The sequence below is a fragment of the Leuresthes tenuis genome, unplaced genomic scaffold, assembly GCF_036924035.1.
Source record: "Leuresthes tenuis unplaced genomic scaffold, fLeuTen1.0.hap1 SCAF_17, whole genome shotgun sequence".
NCBI classification, from domain to species: Eukaryota; Metazoa; Chordata; class Actinopteri; order Atheriniformes; family Atherinopsidae; genus Leuresthes; species Leuresthes tenuis.
Window position 1 is genome coordinate 12116364 of NW_027325371.1, and position 20415 is coordinate 12136778.

At 40.2% G+C, this 20415-nt stretch overlaps 1 protein-coding gene across 2 annotated transcripts in view; it reads left to right on the plus strand.

The window, feature by feature from the left end:
• The first annotated feature begins 2443 nt into the window (after positions 1–2443).
• LOC140274018 (transcription factor Sox-9-like) overlaps positions 2444–20415 on the plus strand; it is a 411498-nt gene continuing 393526 nt past the window's right edge. The window contains exons 1-3 of one of the 2 annotated variants that reach the window (XR_011908072.1): positions 2444–3191; positions 3541–3788; positions 4062–6104. Coding sequence is in view for 1 of the 2 variants with exons in the window: in XM_072369703.1 (XP_072225804.1) it covers positions 2764–3191; positions 3541–3788; positions 4062–4825 (1440 nt within the window). In the remaining variant the exon portion in view is untranslated. Of the gene's footprint in view, positions 3192–3540; positions 3789–4061; positions 6239–20415 lie in introns of those variants that run through there. The other variant, XM_072369703.1, reaches the window with a different exon arrangement.

The following is a 20415-nucleotide window of genomic DNA, read 5'->3' on the forward strand; positions in this document are numbered from 1 at the left end:
GTTAGCCATCAAGATTTGCTCCTCTGCATGTTGAGACCCGCAAAAATGAAAACTCACAAAAGGCAGCAGCTCTGATTAAACCCTTTCACAACATTTGTCCAAAATGGAAAGTAAAACAAATGTAAATAATATCAAATGTTCGCTTTCTGATGACATTCTTGTATGTTTGTTCCTCAAAACACACTGAATGCAGTATCAGTGTAAGAGTGTTTAACATGAGTGGCAGCCCAGGGGCAACTCAGAACTTAAACTTTACTGAGGAAAATGGCTCAAGGTTTTCAATACAAGCAGAGAGAATAATATTTTGTTGAAGTGTTATAAAATCTGCTCAATTATCCATATCAAGTGGTCATGAAATAAAAACAGCTGAGACCCCGAAAGCTTTCTAGTCCCCCCGTGTTTCTCTCCAACATTGGAAAAGCTTTAGAAAAACAGCTTAGAATGTCATCTGGTTGCACACAGGGTCTGCCATAGTTCATGGGGCAAGGAGCATGTCTGACATCCAAAACAGACCATTCTTAATGCACACGTAAGAACAAAACTGGTGAGCTTAAACTGCTACGTTATATACAGGGAAAGACAGTAGTTGCTCCAAAAAATTAAATTTATCTATTCATTCATTGTCATGAGGAGCATTGCTCACTTAAGACGTTAATTAACAAAAATGCAAAGTATGCTGACATTATTAAAAAACAATACAAAACACTTTTGTAAGTAATTTTATTATGCAGCCCATTTTGCACAATTTCCATCTCAATCCTCATAAACTTTAGACATCTTATTGCCCGTATCATCGCCTTTTTTTTTTCTTTTTTTTTCTTTTACCTCATTAAAAGACAAAGTATAAGCAATACTCCGTGTGTGTGCCAGCATTAGAGAACAGAGAACACATGGATCTCTATTTGTCAACTTATGAATTTGCTGATCTTTACTACCTTCCTTCTTTCAGATGGCCGTCTGTGATCTTATAACTTGCTGTCACATTTGATGTCTAAAATTGAATGCATAGATTATAGGGACTAAACTCACGCAACAAAGTGCCTTTTGTCCACCGAAAACAAGTGTTGGAACAAATCCAGAGAAGTGGATTGTGGTATTGCAACACTTTTGACAGGGACTGTGTTAAATGTGATTTTCCTCACTAAGAAAATATAAGTTTAAGATATTGTAGCGCAATAACACATAGAGTATATGTATTATTTTTATCATTAGAAAATATTAAATCATATCAGGAATGCAATTTAATGTGAAACAACCACTTGTTAACAATTATTTTATCCTTTCAGAAACAAGCATGTTAGAAAAATCATACACAAAATTTACAAATTCCAGTTATGTCCTTCTGCTGAATGAACATTTCTATCAAGAGATGTTTTTGTTGCCTTTCCTTCTATCCTTCCATAATAATATAGCTGTAATCTCTCCGTTTTTTTGTCTTATTAATTAATCAATTGAGTGTCAAAGTTATGTGTGTATTTTTGCTGTGTGATAATTGCTTTGTTGTGTGAAAAATGCTAAGTAAAAAATAATAAAGAAGCAAATTAAGACTTTTGAACATAATGACCACTTGCTTTGTTGCAAACATTGCAGCGGTCTTTAAGTTCCTTCATACGTCCTCCACTCGAGTTTCTGGACTGCTGTCTCCCCCTGTTGGTCAGTGTTGTCACAACATGATGGCAGCTGCTCCGCTGCAGTTTGTAATGACTAATGTGTGGAGCTGTCCGTGCAAAAAAAAGATTTTCTTATTAATAGTTACCATGCATTCACACACTGGTAAATATTGACTGAATTACTCTGCAAAAAACAAAACTGATCAAAGACTAATCTTTGCAGAACAGTTCTATTTATACTTACTGTGTATTCCACAGAGGTTTGTAGTGACCTGTGAAGGGTATCTTAAATACAATGACAGGCTCATTTTGGGAAGGCGAGGAGTTTGGTGTTTATATTACATGATTAAATCCTGCTGACTTTATATCTTACACCTAGGATAGCCAATTTCAAAGCATACAAGTTTCAGTTTGAGAAGTTCAATATGCAAGTACACCTGCAAAGTTTGTGAAATAAATGTGTAACCAAGTGTAATGCAAAAATAAGAACTGAGGATACTAACTATCCCAATCAATATATTATAGATAGTAATGATGGCACTGGCCTTGTATCTGTGGTAATAATAGATGAATACATCGGCCACCCAAATTTGAAGTGACTTGAATGCTGTTGTTAGTTTATTTTAAAGTTATTTGTTCATATTGATTTTCTAAACTGAAACCGTGAATTATAATGAAACCAAAGACCATCAGGGGAAAAACACTTACTTGAGCTGGGTTTTCACTGTTGTTGACTGCAAGAGTTCTTCTGAATCAAATTACGTCTCCGCCCACTGAATGTAGCCTGTCCCCCAATCATTCCCTTGCCGTTAAACATAAATTCAGGCATCGCCTCCTGAGCTTGCAGACTCTTCACCTATCCTCAAACACGAGACTTCTCAGTCACATTTCTCTTCAAAGTCGCAGTTTCAAAGTTAAACATTAGAAGGCAGTCACTTTCGCTTAGCTTTCTGGTCTGCGAAGTAGCGAAAACTCAGAGGAGCGTGAAATACTTAATTCTTTGGCATCTTTTTACTTTAAAGGATTCAAGTTTACCAGTCAAGCTGTGCGCCCTTCCAGACTGTTCCTGCAGTCTTTGGGCACAACAGTTGGATTTAGAAAGAAGGATTTTCTCCTTTTTTTGCTGTGAGAAGCTGTTTTTAAATTTTTTCGCATGAATCTCCTCGATCCTTACCTGAAGATGACAGAAGAACAGGAGAAGTGTCACTCCGACGCTCCCAGCCCCAGCATGTCCGAGGACTCCGCAGGCTCGCCGTGCCCGTCCGGCTCCGGTTCGGACACTGAAAATACCCGGCCGTCTGACAACCACCTCCTTGGAGGTCCAGACTACAAGAAGGAGGGCGAAGAAGAAAAGTTTCCTGTGTGTATCAGAGATGCGGTGTCCCAGGTGTTAAAGGGTTACGACTGGACTCTGGTGCCCATGCCGGTGCGCGTCAACGGCTCAAGTAAAAGCAAACCTCACGTCAAAAGACCCATGAACGCATTTATGGTGTGGGCTCAAGCAGCACGAAGGAAACTGGCCGATCAATACCCGCATCTGCACAACGCAGAACTCAGTAAAACCCTGGGGAAACTTTGGAGGTGAGTTTACTTTGCATTTGCAGTCACTTTGGCTGAGCGCTTTTACTCGCCGCCGTGCGCAGCGCAATACTTCTGAATAAAACGGCTCCGCTTTCCCACTGTTTCTAGTTTTAGTGTGGAAATTAGGCTAATGATTTTATTTCTCAGATTTTTATTGTGAATGGGGTACAATTATTTCTTGTGCACACAAGAAGTCGTAGGACAAGCATACATGTTCGTGCATTTTTATCATTTCGAATCAAATAGATTTATTCAATTAGATTGTCTTCCACACTAATGAATAAATAACTGAACTGAACTGAATTTTCATATGAATGTAATGTTTTCGTTTTGTTTTTGTTTTTCTTAGATTGCTCAATGAGGTAGAGAAGCGCCCGTTTGTGGAGGAAGCTGAGCGACTGAGAGTGCAACATAAGAAGGATCACCCCGACTACAAATATCAGCCAAGGCGGAGAAAATCGGTCAAGAATGGTCAAAGCGAGCCCGAGGACAACGAACAAACTCACATCTCTCCGAATGCGATCTTCAAGGCACTGCAGCAGGCCGACTCTCCAGCGTCCAGTATGGGCGAGGTGCACTCTCCTGGAGAACATTCAGGTGAGATAAGCAAAATAAATAGATAGATCTAAAACAAGTTTTCCTTCCAGCGCTTCCCTATAGAAATCGAATAATTCTAAAACTTTAGGGCCTTCAGGGTTAATGATTAATGGAAAATTACTGTGAGTTTTGCAAGCCACTATGCAAATACATCTGTCAGAACAGTGCCAATGTACCTCACATGTATTGTGATATATAACATGTAACATATTTCCTCAAATGTGGAAATTTATTAATTTGGTGATGAGTCTAACTTTGCTTTTCTTTAACCAGGTCAGTCACAGGGCCCACCAACACCCCCAACAACCCCCAAGACAGACGTCCCTACCAGTAAAGCTGACCTAAAGCGCGAGGGACGGCCCATGCAGGAGGGCACCAGCCGCCAGCTCAACATTGACTTTGGAGCTGTGGACATTGGTGAGCTGAGCAGCGATGTCATCTCCAACATGGGAAGCTTCGATGTTGATGAGTTTGATCAGTACTTGCCACCTCACAGCCACGCTGGGATGACAGGTCCAGCCCCAGCTGGCTACACTAACAGCTATGGTATCAACACCTCCTCAGTCAGCCAGGCTACCAATGTTGGAGCCCACGCCTGGATGTCCAAGCAGCAGCAACAGCAGCATTCTTTGACCACCCTGGGTGGAGCAGGAGAGCAAGGCCAGCAGGGTCAGCAGAGAACCACCCAGATTAAGACAGAGCAGCTGAGCCCAAGCCACTACAGCGAGCAGCAGGGCTCCCCACAACATATCACCTATGGCTCCTTCAACCTACAGCACTACAGCACCTCCTCTTACCCCTCCATCACAAGAGCACAGTATGACTATTCAGACCACCAAAGTAGCGCCAACTCCTACTACAGCCATGCAGCTGGCCAAGGCTCCAGTCTGTACTCCACCTTCAGTTACATGAGCCCCAGCCAGAGGCCGATGTACACCCCAATTGCTGACAGCACTGGGGTGCCCTCTGTGCCGCAGACCCACAGTCCACAGCACTGGGAGCAGCAGCCCATCTACACACAACTGTCCAGGCCCTGAGGAGTCGGTCTTCGCATTGACTGCACAACACCCACCCAGACTTCTTTGTGGATGGTGGCCTTTATGCTACTTCCCCTCACATCCTTCATTGCCAACAGAAAAACATGACAAGGACTTTTTTATAGTTCTGAAAATTTATCTTTGGATTGGCTCACAACAGTGCCTTTTGTATTGGTTGGAATTGTGATTATATTTTTTTAGATATAATGCTTAAGAAAAGTTAAATCCTCTGTGAGGACATACTGGTTATGAATATATTAGTATGTACTGTGTATGTGTTCTGCTCTTGTCATTCTCATCATAATCAGTGTCACCAGCTTCGTTACCATCATGATTTGAAGGTTTGACTCACCTAAAGGAGCAGGGATGCCGGGTTACAACACCCTCAGTGGCCTTACTTCTCACTAATGTTCTTTTTTTTTTTCGCCTGAAGTAAGAAACATCTGTTTACTGACACTGCCACCCATAATAGCTTTCATTCTGCTTTGAATTTTTTGTACTGTATATATTTTTTGATTTCCATGAGATGCAGGTATTGAGCAATGCAGGTTCGAAATAGATTAGAATCTTTGGCCATGATATGACCATGTCATCAGTGAATTAGTCAAATATTCTACTTCTTGTTTGCTTTAGCTCAATTTAATGTTGGATAGTGTTGGAAACGCTATAGCAGGTGCCATGTAACTCTTTTAGGGGCCTTACTGTGTTGCTAGATGTGACAGCAATGCTTGCTTTTATCTGGGTACTGCCTTGACACCATTGGTGCCTCTGGAGCCACAGTAGTGAGGCTCCATCCGCTGGTATTGCAGTGTGGAAACCACAGCGCAGGTCGGACTTCCTACTTGATGAGATTCAGGAAGTGACCTTTGACCTGACTCCTGTCAGCAGCCATTAGGTCTGAGGCATGGTGTGCTTCTACCATTCCTTCTGCCACATTCTTTTTCCTAACCTTTTTTCTTAATTTATTCTTTAGCATTAATTTTATTTGAGAATAACTATTTGCAATTATCTTTTAATTCAGCAGCAGCTAACTGAGGTGAAATAGTTTGCTGTCTTATGTGGTACAAATTTGTTTATTTATCATTTGTAAATGTTTCCGTATAAAAGTTACTTTTATTCATGATCTAGTTATGTACAGAGTACCTAAAATTACAACTTTCTTTACCTGAAAAACTGGATGTTTTCTTTCTTTTTTTTCTTTCTAACAAATGACTTAATGGATAAGAAAGCAGCTGTAAAGAATTTGCTGGAATCTACAGGATATTTTTTTTAAGTATGTGTTCCTTGTTTTATATTCTGTATCATTAGTTCTCATTTTGTCATCCTCTTAATGCAATAGGTAAACATGGCATTGTCGTAAAAGCTTATCTTTTGTATTATATTTGTTTGCAATAAAAACAAAACACAGAAACACTTCTGCAGTCCTTTTGCCATCTTGGGTTTTCGTCAACACTGCCTGTGCAGTTTACAGCTGTATGAGGGGTTCCCCTGCCTGAACTGAAGTTTATTAATTAACAGTTTCAACAAGGGAATCTCCAGTGACAGACAATCAGCTGAATAAGTTTATTATTGAGAGATTTAAAATCATTTTGGACATTTTTCTTCTGAAACTCCATCCATCCATTTTCTATACTCGCTTAATCCAATTTGGGGTTGCGGGGGGACTGGAGCCTATCCCAGCTGTCCTTATGAAACACACATTTATAGAAAAAAAAAACAGAAATTAAGAAAAAAAAAATTACCATGACATGTATCTTCATCACTCCGGTTAACACACTGCAGCAGTTTGGTAGTTTGGTAAAGTTTTTGCTTCTGGCTTCTCAGACAATGAGGTCACAGGTCCGTTACAACCACGGCCTATCGACAAGATGTATGTCCACACCCCTCCCCCTGCCTGTACACACCATGGCTTAAAGAAACAAACTAGACACTGAATATTGTTTATTCATTACTGGCCAAGTGACATAGCAATAGAGCTGGCCTTAATAAATCAGTGACAGTGTAAACACAATCAGGTACTATAACTTTGTGTTGAAATTTGAGGCACATTCACAGATGACGTCTCTTTCCTCACATCAACTGGACTAAACTTTTTTTTGTGCCCCTCCTCATCGTACGGTGATGACTAAACAGATTTTTTTTTCCTTGTTGCCTGACTCGATAAATACCTAAAACACAGAGTAAGAGACAACACAAACTAGTCATCTGAAAAGATGTTCATCATCATTGCATTGTTTTGCAAGTTTGTAAATAATAGTTCACGATAGTGTTTATTATCAATATTTCAGTGCAATTTTAGGGTAAACTAATTGCAATGTTGATTTGTACATTTTGTAAATGCTGCATAACAACATGGCAATTCATAATGCATCCATGCTTTGAAATTTGCTGAAAGTGGGAAATTCCAACTTAAGCTGTAGAAATCTGCTTATAACTAAAGGAGGAAATAACACCATTAATAGCATAATTGCAACAAACAACACAATACTTATTGTTATCTTTCTTGACTATTTATTTTGTTCTCTGGGAGAATAAGTGCATTTGAATTTTTTTTGTTTTGTTTTGCCTCATTTTAAGTGAAAATATAGTTTTATACCATTGTGACATTTACTGCGGCCTTTTTCGTCTGTTTTCAAACTTTTTGTGGCATAGCTGCTTGCAGAAATATAGATATAAACAATATTTCCAAAACATCAGACCTGCCTCTGCAGTCTCTGGTTACAAAGGAGGACAACCTCCCTTCTGACAGTGAGGACCAGACACGGTGTGTGAAGCCCACCTCCCACAGGGAGCCCCCAGGGGCACATCCATCACTGACTCTCCTGTGGCTCAAACCTGGAGCCAGGCAGTAGGGCCTAGGGGCCTAACAGGGCAAAGGGAAGGCAGTTAGTGACGGCTCAGGGCAAAGCAGAAAGGTAGAGCGGGGGTTCACAATGAGAGGAAAGAAAGACTTTAAAAATCCACTTTTTGTCCCTCAGAGCAAGAGATTTTGCTCATGACTGACATGACTCTGAAGAATCCAAAACAGGACTAATTCTCCTAAAGTGAAACCATTACAATGACATTGTCAGTGAATTTAAGGGGCACCTTTAGTCCAAACAAGGAAATCAGTTAGACAAGTTCTTAAAGTATTATAAAGAAAAATGTCAGGTAACTGAAAATTGTGAGGTTTAAGCTGCCTCTGACAGGCGTAAATGGTAACAATGCACTGACTGGCTCCTGATGGGAGATGTTGCCTGGAAGTTAAAGTATAGCCAACATTTCCTCTCAGAATATAAAGAGAAAAAAAATGTAAACACAGATCCATGTTCCTCTACTTTCAGAGAATGAGCAGAGCACTTTCACTGAATTGATTCATTCTCAGGTTTTTGGCCTTGTTTGTTGGTTTGTTGGAAAATGAAAAATGCTTACATTTGCAGGTCCAGCTCGACAAAAATCATAATGAGTCCAAATCAAATCGGATTTTTCAGTTTTTGGAAACAATTATGCTCTCTTTATTCTCCCTAAATTAAAGTTTGTCAGTAATAAAGAACACGAAGAACTCTTTCCACAAGTCATTCCTGCATAACCCCTCATTTTTTGGAAATTTGGCAATTAAGATTCCACAGAGAGCCAAACTTAGCAACCAGCAATGATTCCATGAGCTTTCACTTTGCTTCTTGCAGTAACCAAGTTGCTTCGTTTCAATTATTTACTAATTTTAAAGAGCGAGTAAATGTCTTAGCTGACAGAAAATGTGGATGGGACAAATTGTGAAAAGTTTTTAGTAGCTATAGCAACCTTACTCTGTTCTCAAAAGCAGAAAAAATGAATAAAAAAGGTTAAAGCAAAAATGTGCAGTGATGATGGACTCTTTCATCGTATTTCATCAGAATAAGGTGTTGTGTTGTTGTCAAAAGGCAGTATCCCACCAGGAAATGACATAAGTATTGAGACTTTCCCTGTGTGAGACCGTGGTGATTCATTCATTGGGTTTTTCAGACACAGACACGGATACCCTTTGCCAGAATCATCCCAAAAGTAATGATGAATCCAATTTTCATAAAGTGTTTAGGAAAGTTAAAACAAATTTCTCCCTGACAATGACATCAACGAAGTTAATTAAACTGCAAACCATAAAATCTTGAAAAAAATTAAAACATTAAAAAGTAAATTAGATTTCAGATCGCAAACAATTCTCAGTGCATATTTCCAAATAAAGTGCCTCAGCTCAGAAAATCTTGGCAGTGGCAGAGTGACCCGGCCGATTGGGCTGCAGTGGGGTTGCTCCCCACCAAACAGCAGGAGTTCCCTGATGGATGTTTCCGAGAAGGATCGGAAACAAGACCAAATTTTTCTTTCTTTCTTTTTCTTTTTTTTTTTTTTTTTCAGGCAGGCCTTTCCATGGGCAATTTTCCCAGGACGACCCCATTATTATTCCACAGAGACGTCTGCCCCCTCCAAACCCTATGGGTGGTCTTTCTGAAGGCGAAAGGAAGAGGAAAAGAAAAGGAAAAGCTGGAAAAAAGCTGGTGATACACCCACAGAGACTGGACGACAATAAGATACACAACGGCGTAAAGGACTAAGCAAAATGAAAAGTCAGCACAACAAACGCTACACCAGCATGTAGCACGATTACTGTTCTGTACATTATGGACTATCTTTTTGTATATTTGCGCAAACGACTAGATTTTTCTTGTTAATAAAAAAAAAGAAGCACAAACATATCATTATATCCAGATTTATGTTTGTGTTTTAGACCAAAACTTTTGTTTAATTCGTTGTACTTTCTTGGTGTTTTTGTACCACTTCTTCTGTTTTGATTACCTACATGGACAGTGTAAATTGACCCTCACACTCCTTTTCTTCCAAACTGTCCAGTCCATAAAATTCTTTCTTAAACCAATAAGACACATCCAGAGGAAACTCCTGCTAAATTATGTGGAAAGACAAGCTGAGTACTGGGCTGTTTCCATGGATGCTACACCCTCAACTAAAGAACTACTGGGTGAGCAAATAGGGTGTAAATAGTGAGCACATTTCCTTCGTCCTGAGCTGTTTTATTATTCTTAAAACACATGAACAAAAGTGTTCAGAGTCCTCTCATTCCTGGAAACACACATTTGATGTTAAAATTTTCTCCTGTAATGTTTTGATTTTGCACACTTAGCAGGAGAAACTTTGCCCCATGGTCATCCATCTTGCACTGTCCCTCAGAGGATGTCGGCCTGTGCCAAGAGGCTGCTGGAACCCTTGGTGAGTTCTGTGCCTTTGTCTGAGGATGTGGAAGAAACCTGGCACCGGCCCGAGGTCAGTGTCGCAAAATTATATTACCATAATCCCATTAAGTGTGTCTGAGGCCCCATGAGCTCCAGCTCAGTCTGGGAGTAAGGTAGGTGAGGCTGGCAGTGGGAGGCTCACACTGAAGTACAGACAGTAAATCATATAAGATGTGCACTCAAGGCATTTTAGATTTCTGCCTTAGAAACATTTTTGATCTTTATTTATCATTAACTAATGTCTTGGTATAAACCTAAGTTGAATCATGTGGTTTGCTCCACTTTGCCTCACGTAAAGACAGCTTGCAAACCTTGCTGTGAGCAAGACAACTCTCTATAATTGAATCCAGGAACCTAAAGAAGATGATGGATCAAGTGGTTTTGTCTGTAAGCTTTACATAATCAGCGTTTCTCATCCTTATCGTCATTATTCCTTCAGTACTCAGAGAAGGATTCTCTGCAATAATAATGAGATTTTCCATCCATTTTTCCATTTGTTTCCAATTTAGACACAGAGAGAAAGATTTTGGCTGTCGAACCTACCGCAGATGTAGTGGTTTGTCTTTGCTAATTCCCTCCCTGTACCTGGTAACTCCCCACAGAACATATCCTTTTACAGTGTATATTCCCATTAGGCATATATTTTTTTAAAGGAGATGGACATGTTAGCAAAACTGATACCATTCTTATAGGCTATGTGAGCTGAACGGTAGATGATCCTTGAGTCATAATCTTGTCTATAACATGCATAGAGTACAAAAAATTCAAAGTCAGATCACCAGTAGAGTCAACTAAGCTAAAATAGTCTAATGTCACAACAAAAATGGAAGGAGGTGCACATGAGGCTGTCAGTATGTTTGCCTTTTCATCACAGGCAGCACAGGCGTTAGTTGCCAGTGTTTGCGGTGACAGCAGTGAATATTATTAGCAGCTCAGCGGGCATTTCTTTACTTACAGGGCCCGGTATCTCTAGCATACCTCTTCTGTGTTTGTCCATTCCATCTATGGGACAACCAGTAAGACCTAATCCCTTGTACAAACAAGTTAATACCTCAACCAACACATAAAAGTAAAGTTCATGGGCCAAATGCAGATTCCTGAGAAACGCACAGTGCCCGACTTGGCAGTAAACCTATTAATTTCAGAGTGACTCTGTTATGGAGAAATGAATTTATACACAAAAAAACATGCTGTGCCTCTCTCATAGAGCCACATACACTAAGAGAAAAAGCATTTACTTTTAAAGTCAAATGTTTTTATTTTAATAGATTCCAATCATTCACTTTGCATGCTTTTTTGCATTTATTTGTCTTTATGTGTGTGTCCATGAGTGTTTGCTTTTCCCTCTTTTCTTTACTAGGCCCTTGAATGTGTTCTGATATTCTTTAAGAGAGGAGTTTAGGGAAATATGTTGGGGATTAGGCTTCACCTGCCTCACTTTCCCTGTGCAGAGATGTCACAGAGCACCAAGTCCAGCTCCCACATCTGTTTTTAACAGCTTAATTAGCATCAGGGCTCCTTTTAAACTAGAGTGACTATCGCTTCACTTTAATAAATAGTAGCAGAAACTTAATGTGGGTATAGGGTATTGGAAAAAAAAATAAGTGTTTGTGATTCCTTAAAGTTTGCTGCCAGATAACTGCAACAGGGCAGCTGACACCTCAGAAAACTGGCTGGTTGGTAACCATCTGCTGTGAGTTAAACCTGCTTAAGTTCAAAATAAAATATAAGGTTTTGTTTTCAAATTTAAAGGATCAATCAAATTTACTTTTGCTGCCATCTTCAGTTTTTTTTATTTTTACTCCTTCTTTAATGTGTTAATTAGTAACAGTTCTGAGATGGGGAGTTAGATAGGGGCTCTGGTTTGTTTTGCTGTGTGCCTCGTTATTTTCTCCACAGGCAGTTTAGTGCATTCCAACTACCCCTGAAGAATCAGCAGTTTTGACCTCATTGTGTTCAAAAGGGAGTACTTTAAAACAAGGTGCTAGCTTTGGGAAACTATTATGCGCTCCCAGGTTTTGGAAAGTATTTGACAGATAAAAAGTTAAGATGCAGACTTTTCTCATATGGTTTAATCTATTTGCTGTGTGTGTGTTGTTCTTTTGTAGGCAGAAGCTCACATGGTTGAAATCTCTTCTCAATGTGATAGCTGTATCTGTAGCAAACATCTGCCCAATAATCTTTTCCATTGCCCAGTTCTCCACCAAAGTCATAGAAAAAAATCGAATTAGTGTTGCCTAGATTGCTTTGCAGCTGCAGCAGTTGGGGGAAACAGGTGTGTGTGGTGAGCACATAGTGGGGGCAGTGAGGTCTGCCACATGTTAAATGCATATAACAACATCACTACTTAACTAGCACATAGAAAGACAGGAAAAGAGATGCTAACCTCCCCAGGACCCATTGTTTTGGGTCTCTCTAAAATTGTAAGAATAGATGAGAGTAGTAAATATATCTGGAAAAGAGATGGTGAGTGAATGAAAAGTATAAATTTGTGTCATCATACTGACTTGAGCTAAACTTGAATCTCTCTCTTTAAAATGACTTGATTTCAATAAATCAGTGAGTGTTGTGCCCAGGTACAAAGCGAAAGCTACCAGTACATCCAGCTCCCTCTTTCTTTTACAGCCTTTTTCTCAAGTCACTCTCTGTAACTTGCTGTGAAATTCCAATAGGATGTCAGACTGAGAAGAATCATGAGGCAGACATTTATTTGGAAGCAGTAAAGCACATTTCTCAAATACAAAATTTCATGTTTTGATTTTTCATGCAGGGGGAATTGTATTTCTTGCTTTGTCTGTCTTTGTTTTAACCCTTAGGAGTAAATGTTTGCAACCAAATTGCAGACAACAGTTTCTCCTGTTATCAGTAGTTGCCATGGTAATAAAGCCTGCTGACATTCATGGATCAGTAGCTTTGCTGGCACTGGCCAGTAGCAAGTGAGATGAGGTTCCTAACCCTGGGAAAAATCTTGCTATCTCCTGATTTATGATAGCTGTGAAAACTTCAAAATTCTCTCCCAGACGTGTCAACAAACATCACAGCGCAGGTCCAGTTATGCGTGCGCTCATGTGCACAGATCCAACAAGCCTGTTTGACACCTTGTTAAGGTTTTCCTCTCCTTCCTCATGTGCTCTCAACCCCTGCACATCCATGCCCCATGTGGCCTTTTGCACTTTGGGGCATTGACCCCAAAACCCTGAAGATCACTTAAAGGATCCCCCTAACCTCCACAATAATCTGGCAACATTTGGTCTACAGACTTTTCCCCTTCTTAGCCCTCTCTATTAAGCTCAGTTTAAAACTTAATAACTAAAAACTAATCTTTATTGCCATAATTGACTCTAATAATGACCACAGAACTGAACAAAACTGGAAGAAAATTCAAGACTCAGTACATACTGTGAGTTAAGAGATTTGTTCTATCTTCATTTAACGGTTTTTGTACTACACCAAGTTGGTAACATGGTTCCTAGGACCTGTGTCCCTGTGTCTAATCAGCCAAAGTACCACACAATAACCATGAGAACAGACTCTCCTGTAAGATCCAAGAATGCACTGTTGCATATCAATGACCCCCGTCAACAGAGAGACACAGAAAGAGAGACAACAAAAAGAGAGGATAAAAGGGCCCCTACCCAACTAAAGCACACAACACAAACACACTACAAACACACACAGGCAGGCAAGTCTGTGAAATATGACAGGCCCACGGTGAAGAAGGTGGGGGTGAAGGGAAGCCATATTGTAACAATCTGATTCTGTGGTCATTAATCGTATCCTGCTGTTCCAGCCTCCCCGACCGTGTGCGCTGAGCGTATGTCAAACACATTTCCCCTCTCTCGGCGGGCACACTCCCAGTCTACTTTAATGCTGCACAAAGACGCAAACCCTGAGAGCTCCTGAAGGCAGACAGGCCAGATAATCTCCCCCTTAGACTCTAGCGCCAAGTCCAGAACCAGCCATAAAGACCAAGAGAGACACGATTACACAGGGTATGTCTTTTGGCTTGGTCGGTGCTAATGATAGCACTCTGCATTCAAATTTGATTCTATGACAAATTATATTTACAATGAATGAAACTAAAATCTTTAAGCAAGCATGTTTATCTCTGTTCCTGGTGGTCTACTGGGTTGAAAATGATGAACTGCTATATGGTCTGTTGCCTTCTCACATGATTTCCATAAGTGTCTTTCAAACAGAAGTGACAAAGCTCAAAAATCCACCCTACATACTGTAGGCTTATACAAGCCTAAGAGTTCAAGGGGACACTTTTAGAGTGTGTGATGTTGAAGTCGAAGTGAAATCAAAAGCAAATGTTTGAGACACGTTTCAATTGTATAACCGATTACAGTTTCAGTGTTCCATAGCTAAACTTATTCACTGACAAACAGACAAACTTTGGACATCAATTGGTGCTTGGCAACTGTAAAGTGGTCCCTATTCTCTTCTTTTTTATCCATCCCTCCATCCATACTGCTTGTCTTGCTCCCTCTTTTTCCCTCCTGCTGTGAGCTGCCTCATTAGGGAAGTGATGATGTAACCCCTCTGTTTCATCAAGCGCTGCCATTTGTCATTATGACTGACAAGTGCAGAGCCAGGCCAACTTACTGGAAGAAAGGTCTCCCTCCGGCCTACTGGCTCTGCAAATAGTTATTGTTAAGTTTATTTTTCTTATCTTCTAGAGAATGCCTTAGTGCATAAAGAAAGAAACAAAAAAAAAAAACACTGTCACTATTGTTGTTGTATCTATGAAAAATAATGTGACAATAAATCAGCATTTCATTACACAAAAAGGGTCTGTACATGTCTGAAAAATAACAAAAACTGAGGACTATTGCCAGAAACATGAGAAGTCTCATGACATGAGTAGGAGTCTCCAGGGCAGTGGAAAATTGTTCTGAAACCCCATCAATCACTACACAGGAGATTGGTTAAAAGAGGAGGTGTTTTTCACCAACAACCTGCTCTGAGATCCCGACAAGATAATAGATTGTGAAGGTGTCATGAGACTTGACAGAGGAGATGTTTGATAATAAATTAAAGTTTACAGACCAGGTTTAAAGCTATTATAGATGATATTTTTATCACAAGAATAAAATCAAGAATGTGCAAATAAGCAAAATTGTTAGTTACAGCTTGAAAGATTTGGGTATTTTTCTGCTTTTTAAAGCTCAGTCAGTGAGCGTGTCTAAGAATAACAAACCATTGCAACCTTTGCAAGAAATGACTATTTGAATGTGACAGCAACAAGCCTATGCATAATGAAGGCCTCTAGCATAACAACACACTTCAAGTGATCAGATTAACTGGACTGTGGTCAAGAGATGAGTATAAGGAGTTGAAGATGCTTGGACAGAACTCTTGACCTGTAGGTCTTTGTTTGGATGGGTGCCCGTCAGTGGAGTCAGGAGAGGGGTGATTGATTGGTTCTCTGTTGGCGTGCTCAGCTGGACATCCTGAAGAAATATCCCCATCCATCAGATCATCCAGGGCCAAAAGGAGCTGCTTCCAGATGGGCAGCATTGTTCCTAGGCCACCCTGGCAGACATCTGAAGGAGTCTGCAAGGCCGAAAATGTTACTGACAGTAACCATGGACAACCCACAACCTCGGCATCTGTGCCTGTCTGTCAGCATGCTTTAGGAGTCATGGCTCACACCAAGCCTAATCAATACCACACACCAGAAAGGATATGCAGAAACAGTAGATGTCATTACAATTACAACCATAATTCAGCCATCATCCTCAATGAAGAGATAAGAGGTAGCACCGATGTTGCAGTGATCACTGTGTCTAGTGAGGCGTAACATAGAGACTTAATTGTAGTTCAAGGCCTAATTGCATGGTCAGGACAGGGGGGTAATGAATTAATTCCAAGCCAGTCATCCATGATGAGAAGAAGCAGGTCCTCGGCACAGTAATTACACTGCTGCTCATTAACCTCTAAGCTTTGAGAGATGGGAGAGGAGGATGTTTTAGATTTTGGTGATCTGTTCTACTGTCCAGACAGAAGGAATTTGGACAGGTACAATTGATGTTTTTGGCCAGTTCAGTAATAATACACTGCTAGTTTTAGGAAACACCCTTCAGTGGAAAGAAAATTATGAGAATCCTTCTGTGGTGGATTAGTGCTCATTAATCATTTCAAAATGGCCAATATACAATTATCTGATATTCTCCAAGTATACAGCTGCTGGCTGCAAGCACAGCTTCAGTGGTGACAGATGAACCTGTGGCTGGATATGGTTGTAGTTCAGAATTCAACTGCTGTCTGTGCTGCTATGGGTAGCCAACTGTTACTATATAACCCAGTGGTTCTTTTTTTGGCATCACACCACAGGAGTTTGTAGTATAACTACAATACATTCAGCATAACTATTATTGCACACTACAGTGAATATAGGACAGAAATAGCAACTTAATCTGAGACCATGAAGCCAATGAGGAAGTGCCTTGAAAAGCAATACCATCAAATGTTGCTAGGGACAGACTCCAAAACATCTCTGGCTCTAACAAATCTCCACTCGATACGTGTCAGCTTATGAAATACTGAGTAATACATTTTTCCCTCAAATCATTATGGTGCCATTATGCTGATTCATTCAACTGGATTAGTAGCAGAGGGTTTTGAAAACTATTTTACTATAAAGGAGATATTAGGCCTAAGAGATAAAAATTTCTGTCTACTCAGGTTTCAAGTATAGTTTTTTTCAGCTCCTCTTCCTTGTTAAAATATGATCACTATTGGCTTAAAAAGATAGCAAAATGGTAAACTTGGTGTAAGAAATGGCAGCTTACAAACCTGTGTGTGATGTTGCATTTACTTCTTATATATAAGCTATTCTTCTTATTATTATTATTATTATTATTGGCTGTGACAGTCAAGTATCTAAAGACTGCTTAATACTTTAATTTTAAACCATATCCCTTTGTTTTCTTAATGAATAAAGTGTTTTTTAGCAAGCTTTTGCCTGAGCACAGATAACTAATAACTGAAGACTTTTAATGAGCGGCAGTGTGTTACGTGATGCCATATATGATATAATTCGGATTTTCTCTGTGTGTCAGTGGAGAACCAAACACTTTTGCAAGGGAACATAAAATGTGTTTTGAGGTTATTATTAAAGTGTAACACAAAAAATAATGAAATTACACCATAACTTTTCCAGGGCAAAGCCTATATATAATACAGCTCAGTCTTTATGGTTGGAGAAAATCCAGTTTATATTATGAGTTAATGACTACATGAATAGGAAATGCAAAAATTATCTAGAAATAAAATCCTTTTTTAGGGACTGTGAGTTTGTGAATGTGCTGCAATATAGAAAATATATTACCTTTTCTGGTCTGTACAATATCTTGAATATGTGGTGTACAGACAAACAGGTATGGTACAACTATAAATATTTAAGTGATGGTCTTGTTAGTCTAGCAAAGGCTTTTACAGCTTTCAAAAACTAATAGAAGGAAGCCAAAGGTTTAGTCAGTGTTGTGGAGAAACATTTGCTAGGTTGCATGTCACATTGACAGATTTGAATGTATGTAGGGCTTTTCAGATGAAGAAGAACATAGATATTGAGGGAGATAGGTGGGAATATGTGATCCAATAGCCCCATTATGACAGGCATCATACTGCTTTCTATGTGATGATCTCTTCCATATGGACCCAGGAATGGCCAGTTTACACTAGCTGATCCTCAAAATGTGTCCCTAGATTTGTTCTCTGGCGCTGCAGACCAGGAGGAAAGCAGACGAAAGGCACTTGGGCAATCAGGACACCCCCTGCCGAAGATCCATTACGGCAGGCTGCACAGTGACCCCAAGCAGAGCAGCAACCTTCCAAAAACATATACTTAAACACCCAAAAGGCACGGCACCTATCATATTTTCATAATTTCTGGAGGCTCCTGATGTCAAGGTCGAGTCAACATATTTTGCCTGGCAACATATGAAGAGGCCCATTTGTGTGAAATGAATATCAGAAGTCTTTCATCTGTGTTTGCTACAGAAAATTGAAGAAAATGTCAAGGTGTCATTTTCAGATGGCACCATTACAGAATCTGAGCTTCTTTGTCAACCTTGGACTGAAGAGAGTATCAAATCATTTTAATGAGTTGGAAGTATACAGTCTCTAAAGTTTCACTGCCAAACTAAATCCTGGCAGCAGTATTGAAAACTGGTAACAGTTAGTGAAGTACTTACAAATTCAAGCTTTACTAAATATGTGATATACTGTACATTTAGGCCTTTTTGATCATTTGCCACTGGAGTAGTTAGAAGGGTGAATTAAACCACGAGGGAAGTTTGTCACAAAGATCACATTTTGACAGAGAAACCAGAAAAAATGAATATAAATAAGATTTCTCTGAAGTTCTGTATGAGTTTGATCTCCTTTAGCAGGATTTGTTGAGAAAAAGAGATGACAGACCTGAAGCAATCACACTCTTCTACCCGTCTGCATGGTAGCTCATGGTTGCTCACCTCTATTTAAAACACGATCTCCCCCAAAGAGTATAAACCCCTCTGTGAATGTTTGAAGAAGGGGTCTCTCCCTACAGTCTCCTTAAATAACCACTTCCCCTGGAATGAAAACAGATCCATTATAGGACACTGGTACCTCCTCTCCTACTGGGACACCTCTTTCAGTCTCCTCTGACTGAATTCAGGGTCTAGGCTAAATGATGAGATGTGATGGCAGAAAACTACCCCTTTCTGTTGACTCAGAGCTGGAAGTGAGTAAGCTGAACTCAGGCCTTGTCTCACCAGGGACCAGCCGCACCCAGCTAACAACATCCAACCCTTGACATTCTTAAAAAGTCTCTGGTTATTAAAGAAAACAAACAAGGGCTTGAGACTCACTCTCTGTACTAACAAATACTGTCTCCAGGCAATCCAGTAGATTCCTAGAGTAAAAATCCAATCAGGTTATGATGATTTGGAATGTTGGATTGGGGCAGTAGCCCAGCACTCATTGTGTTCTGTTGACAGCTGTAGATATGATAATACGTAATGCTTGCAGGGACCTGAAATAGGACTGGCAACTGTACTGGGAGAAGCAATGTGTGTAGACATGCATTTGGAGTCTGTATGGTGTCTTCTTATCGGGGTTACATGATGGGATGTGGCTCTTATTCCATTGGAGGGAGCTCTTTCACCCCCTTCTACCTGCCCCCACATTGCAGACTCCTATTCCACTTCCTGGACTCCCTCCCATCCCCATCTAACCACACATCATTGCCCCACTAAACGCTGACAATTGCTGACAAATGAACTGCACTGCTCACTGTGCATCAGTTGCCCCAGGAGACAGTGGTAGACTTGGGGTAGTGAAGGATAGAAGAGGAGGAAGGGAGCGGGGAGCAGCAAGGCGCCTGGCACAGGTGGCTGAAAATCAATACAGATCCGGCCTCTGATTGGGCCTGACACTGCAAGAGCAGTGGAGTGTGGGAATCCTCTGAGTGCCACCCACAGCAAATTTGGAGGTTGGAAGTTAGAACAGCAAAGGAGGAACAGGGGGGGGAGATATAAGGGGGAGTGGGGTGTGCACACTTCATTCCACATTATCACAGTGAAATTTTGTGGAACAGTAAGAGACAGGGACACCTTCAGAAAGCATGCACATATGATAAAGAAAGATATATTAACAGGTGCAATGTGAAAAATTCCTTAGTTCATGTTTTGCATGTTTCTGTAGCTCATGTCAGTAAATTACAGTCCAGAGGGAGTTGCACCAAACAGGGTTAACAATGCAGCAGCTGACGGTGGTATGTTGAGCTATTAGCAGACTGAATGTTCTGGTTTTGTGCAAATAACAAGTGTTTATGTAATTTGCACATATGCGCACTTGCAGGCTTGGTTTTTGTCATGCAAAAACCCACACTTGCTTAGCTTGCCGTCACTCTGATTCCAACAAAAAGCCGGGCACATTCAAAAAGTGTGTCACTGTGACCACTTTGTCGCTGCTTCATCAAAGCATGTTAGGCCGTTAAAAAGAGAATACAGAGGAAATATGTGAAATTTCAAGTACACTGCACAAAATGATACATTTCTTTCAAAATCAACACCTGGTTTGCAAAAATTTAAGTGCTCTTTGTGCAAAGAAATAAAAACATTATTACTCTGTTTGAAAGTCTATTCTTACAGACGTATTTGTCAGTATCTGTCTGAGAAAATCTGTCTATTTGATGAAAAGGAACCTGGAGTTGAGTTAGTGACATTCCCACCCTGTATCTCCCCTGGTAAAGGACCCTCCCACATATGACAGTACAAATTAATCAAGAACCCAGACAAACCTTCACCCATTATGAAACAAAGGCTTTCCCCCAGGCAT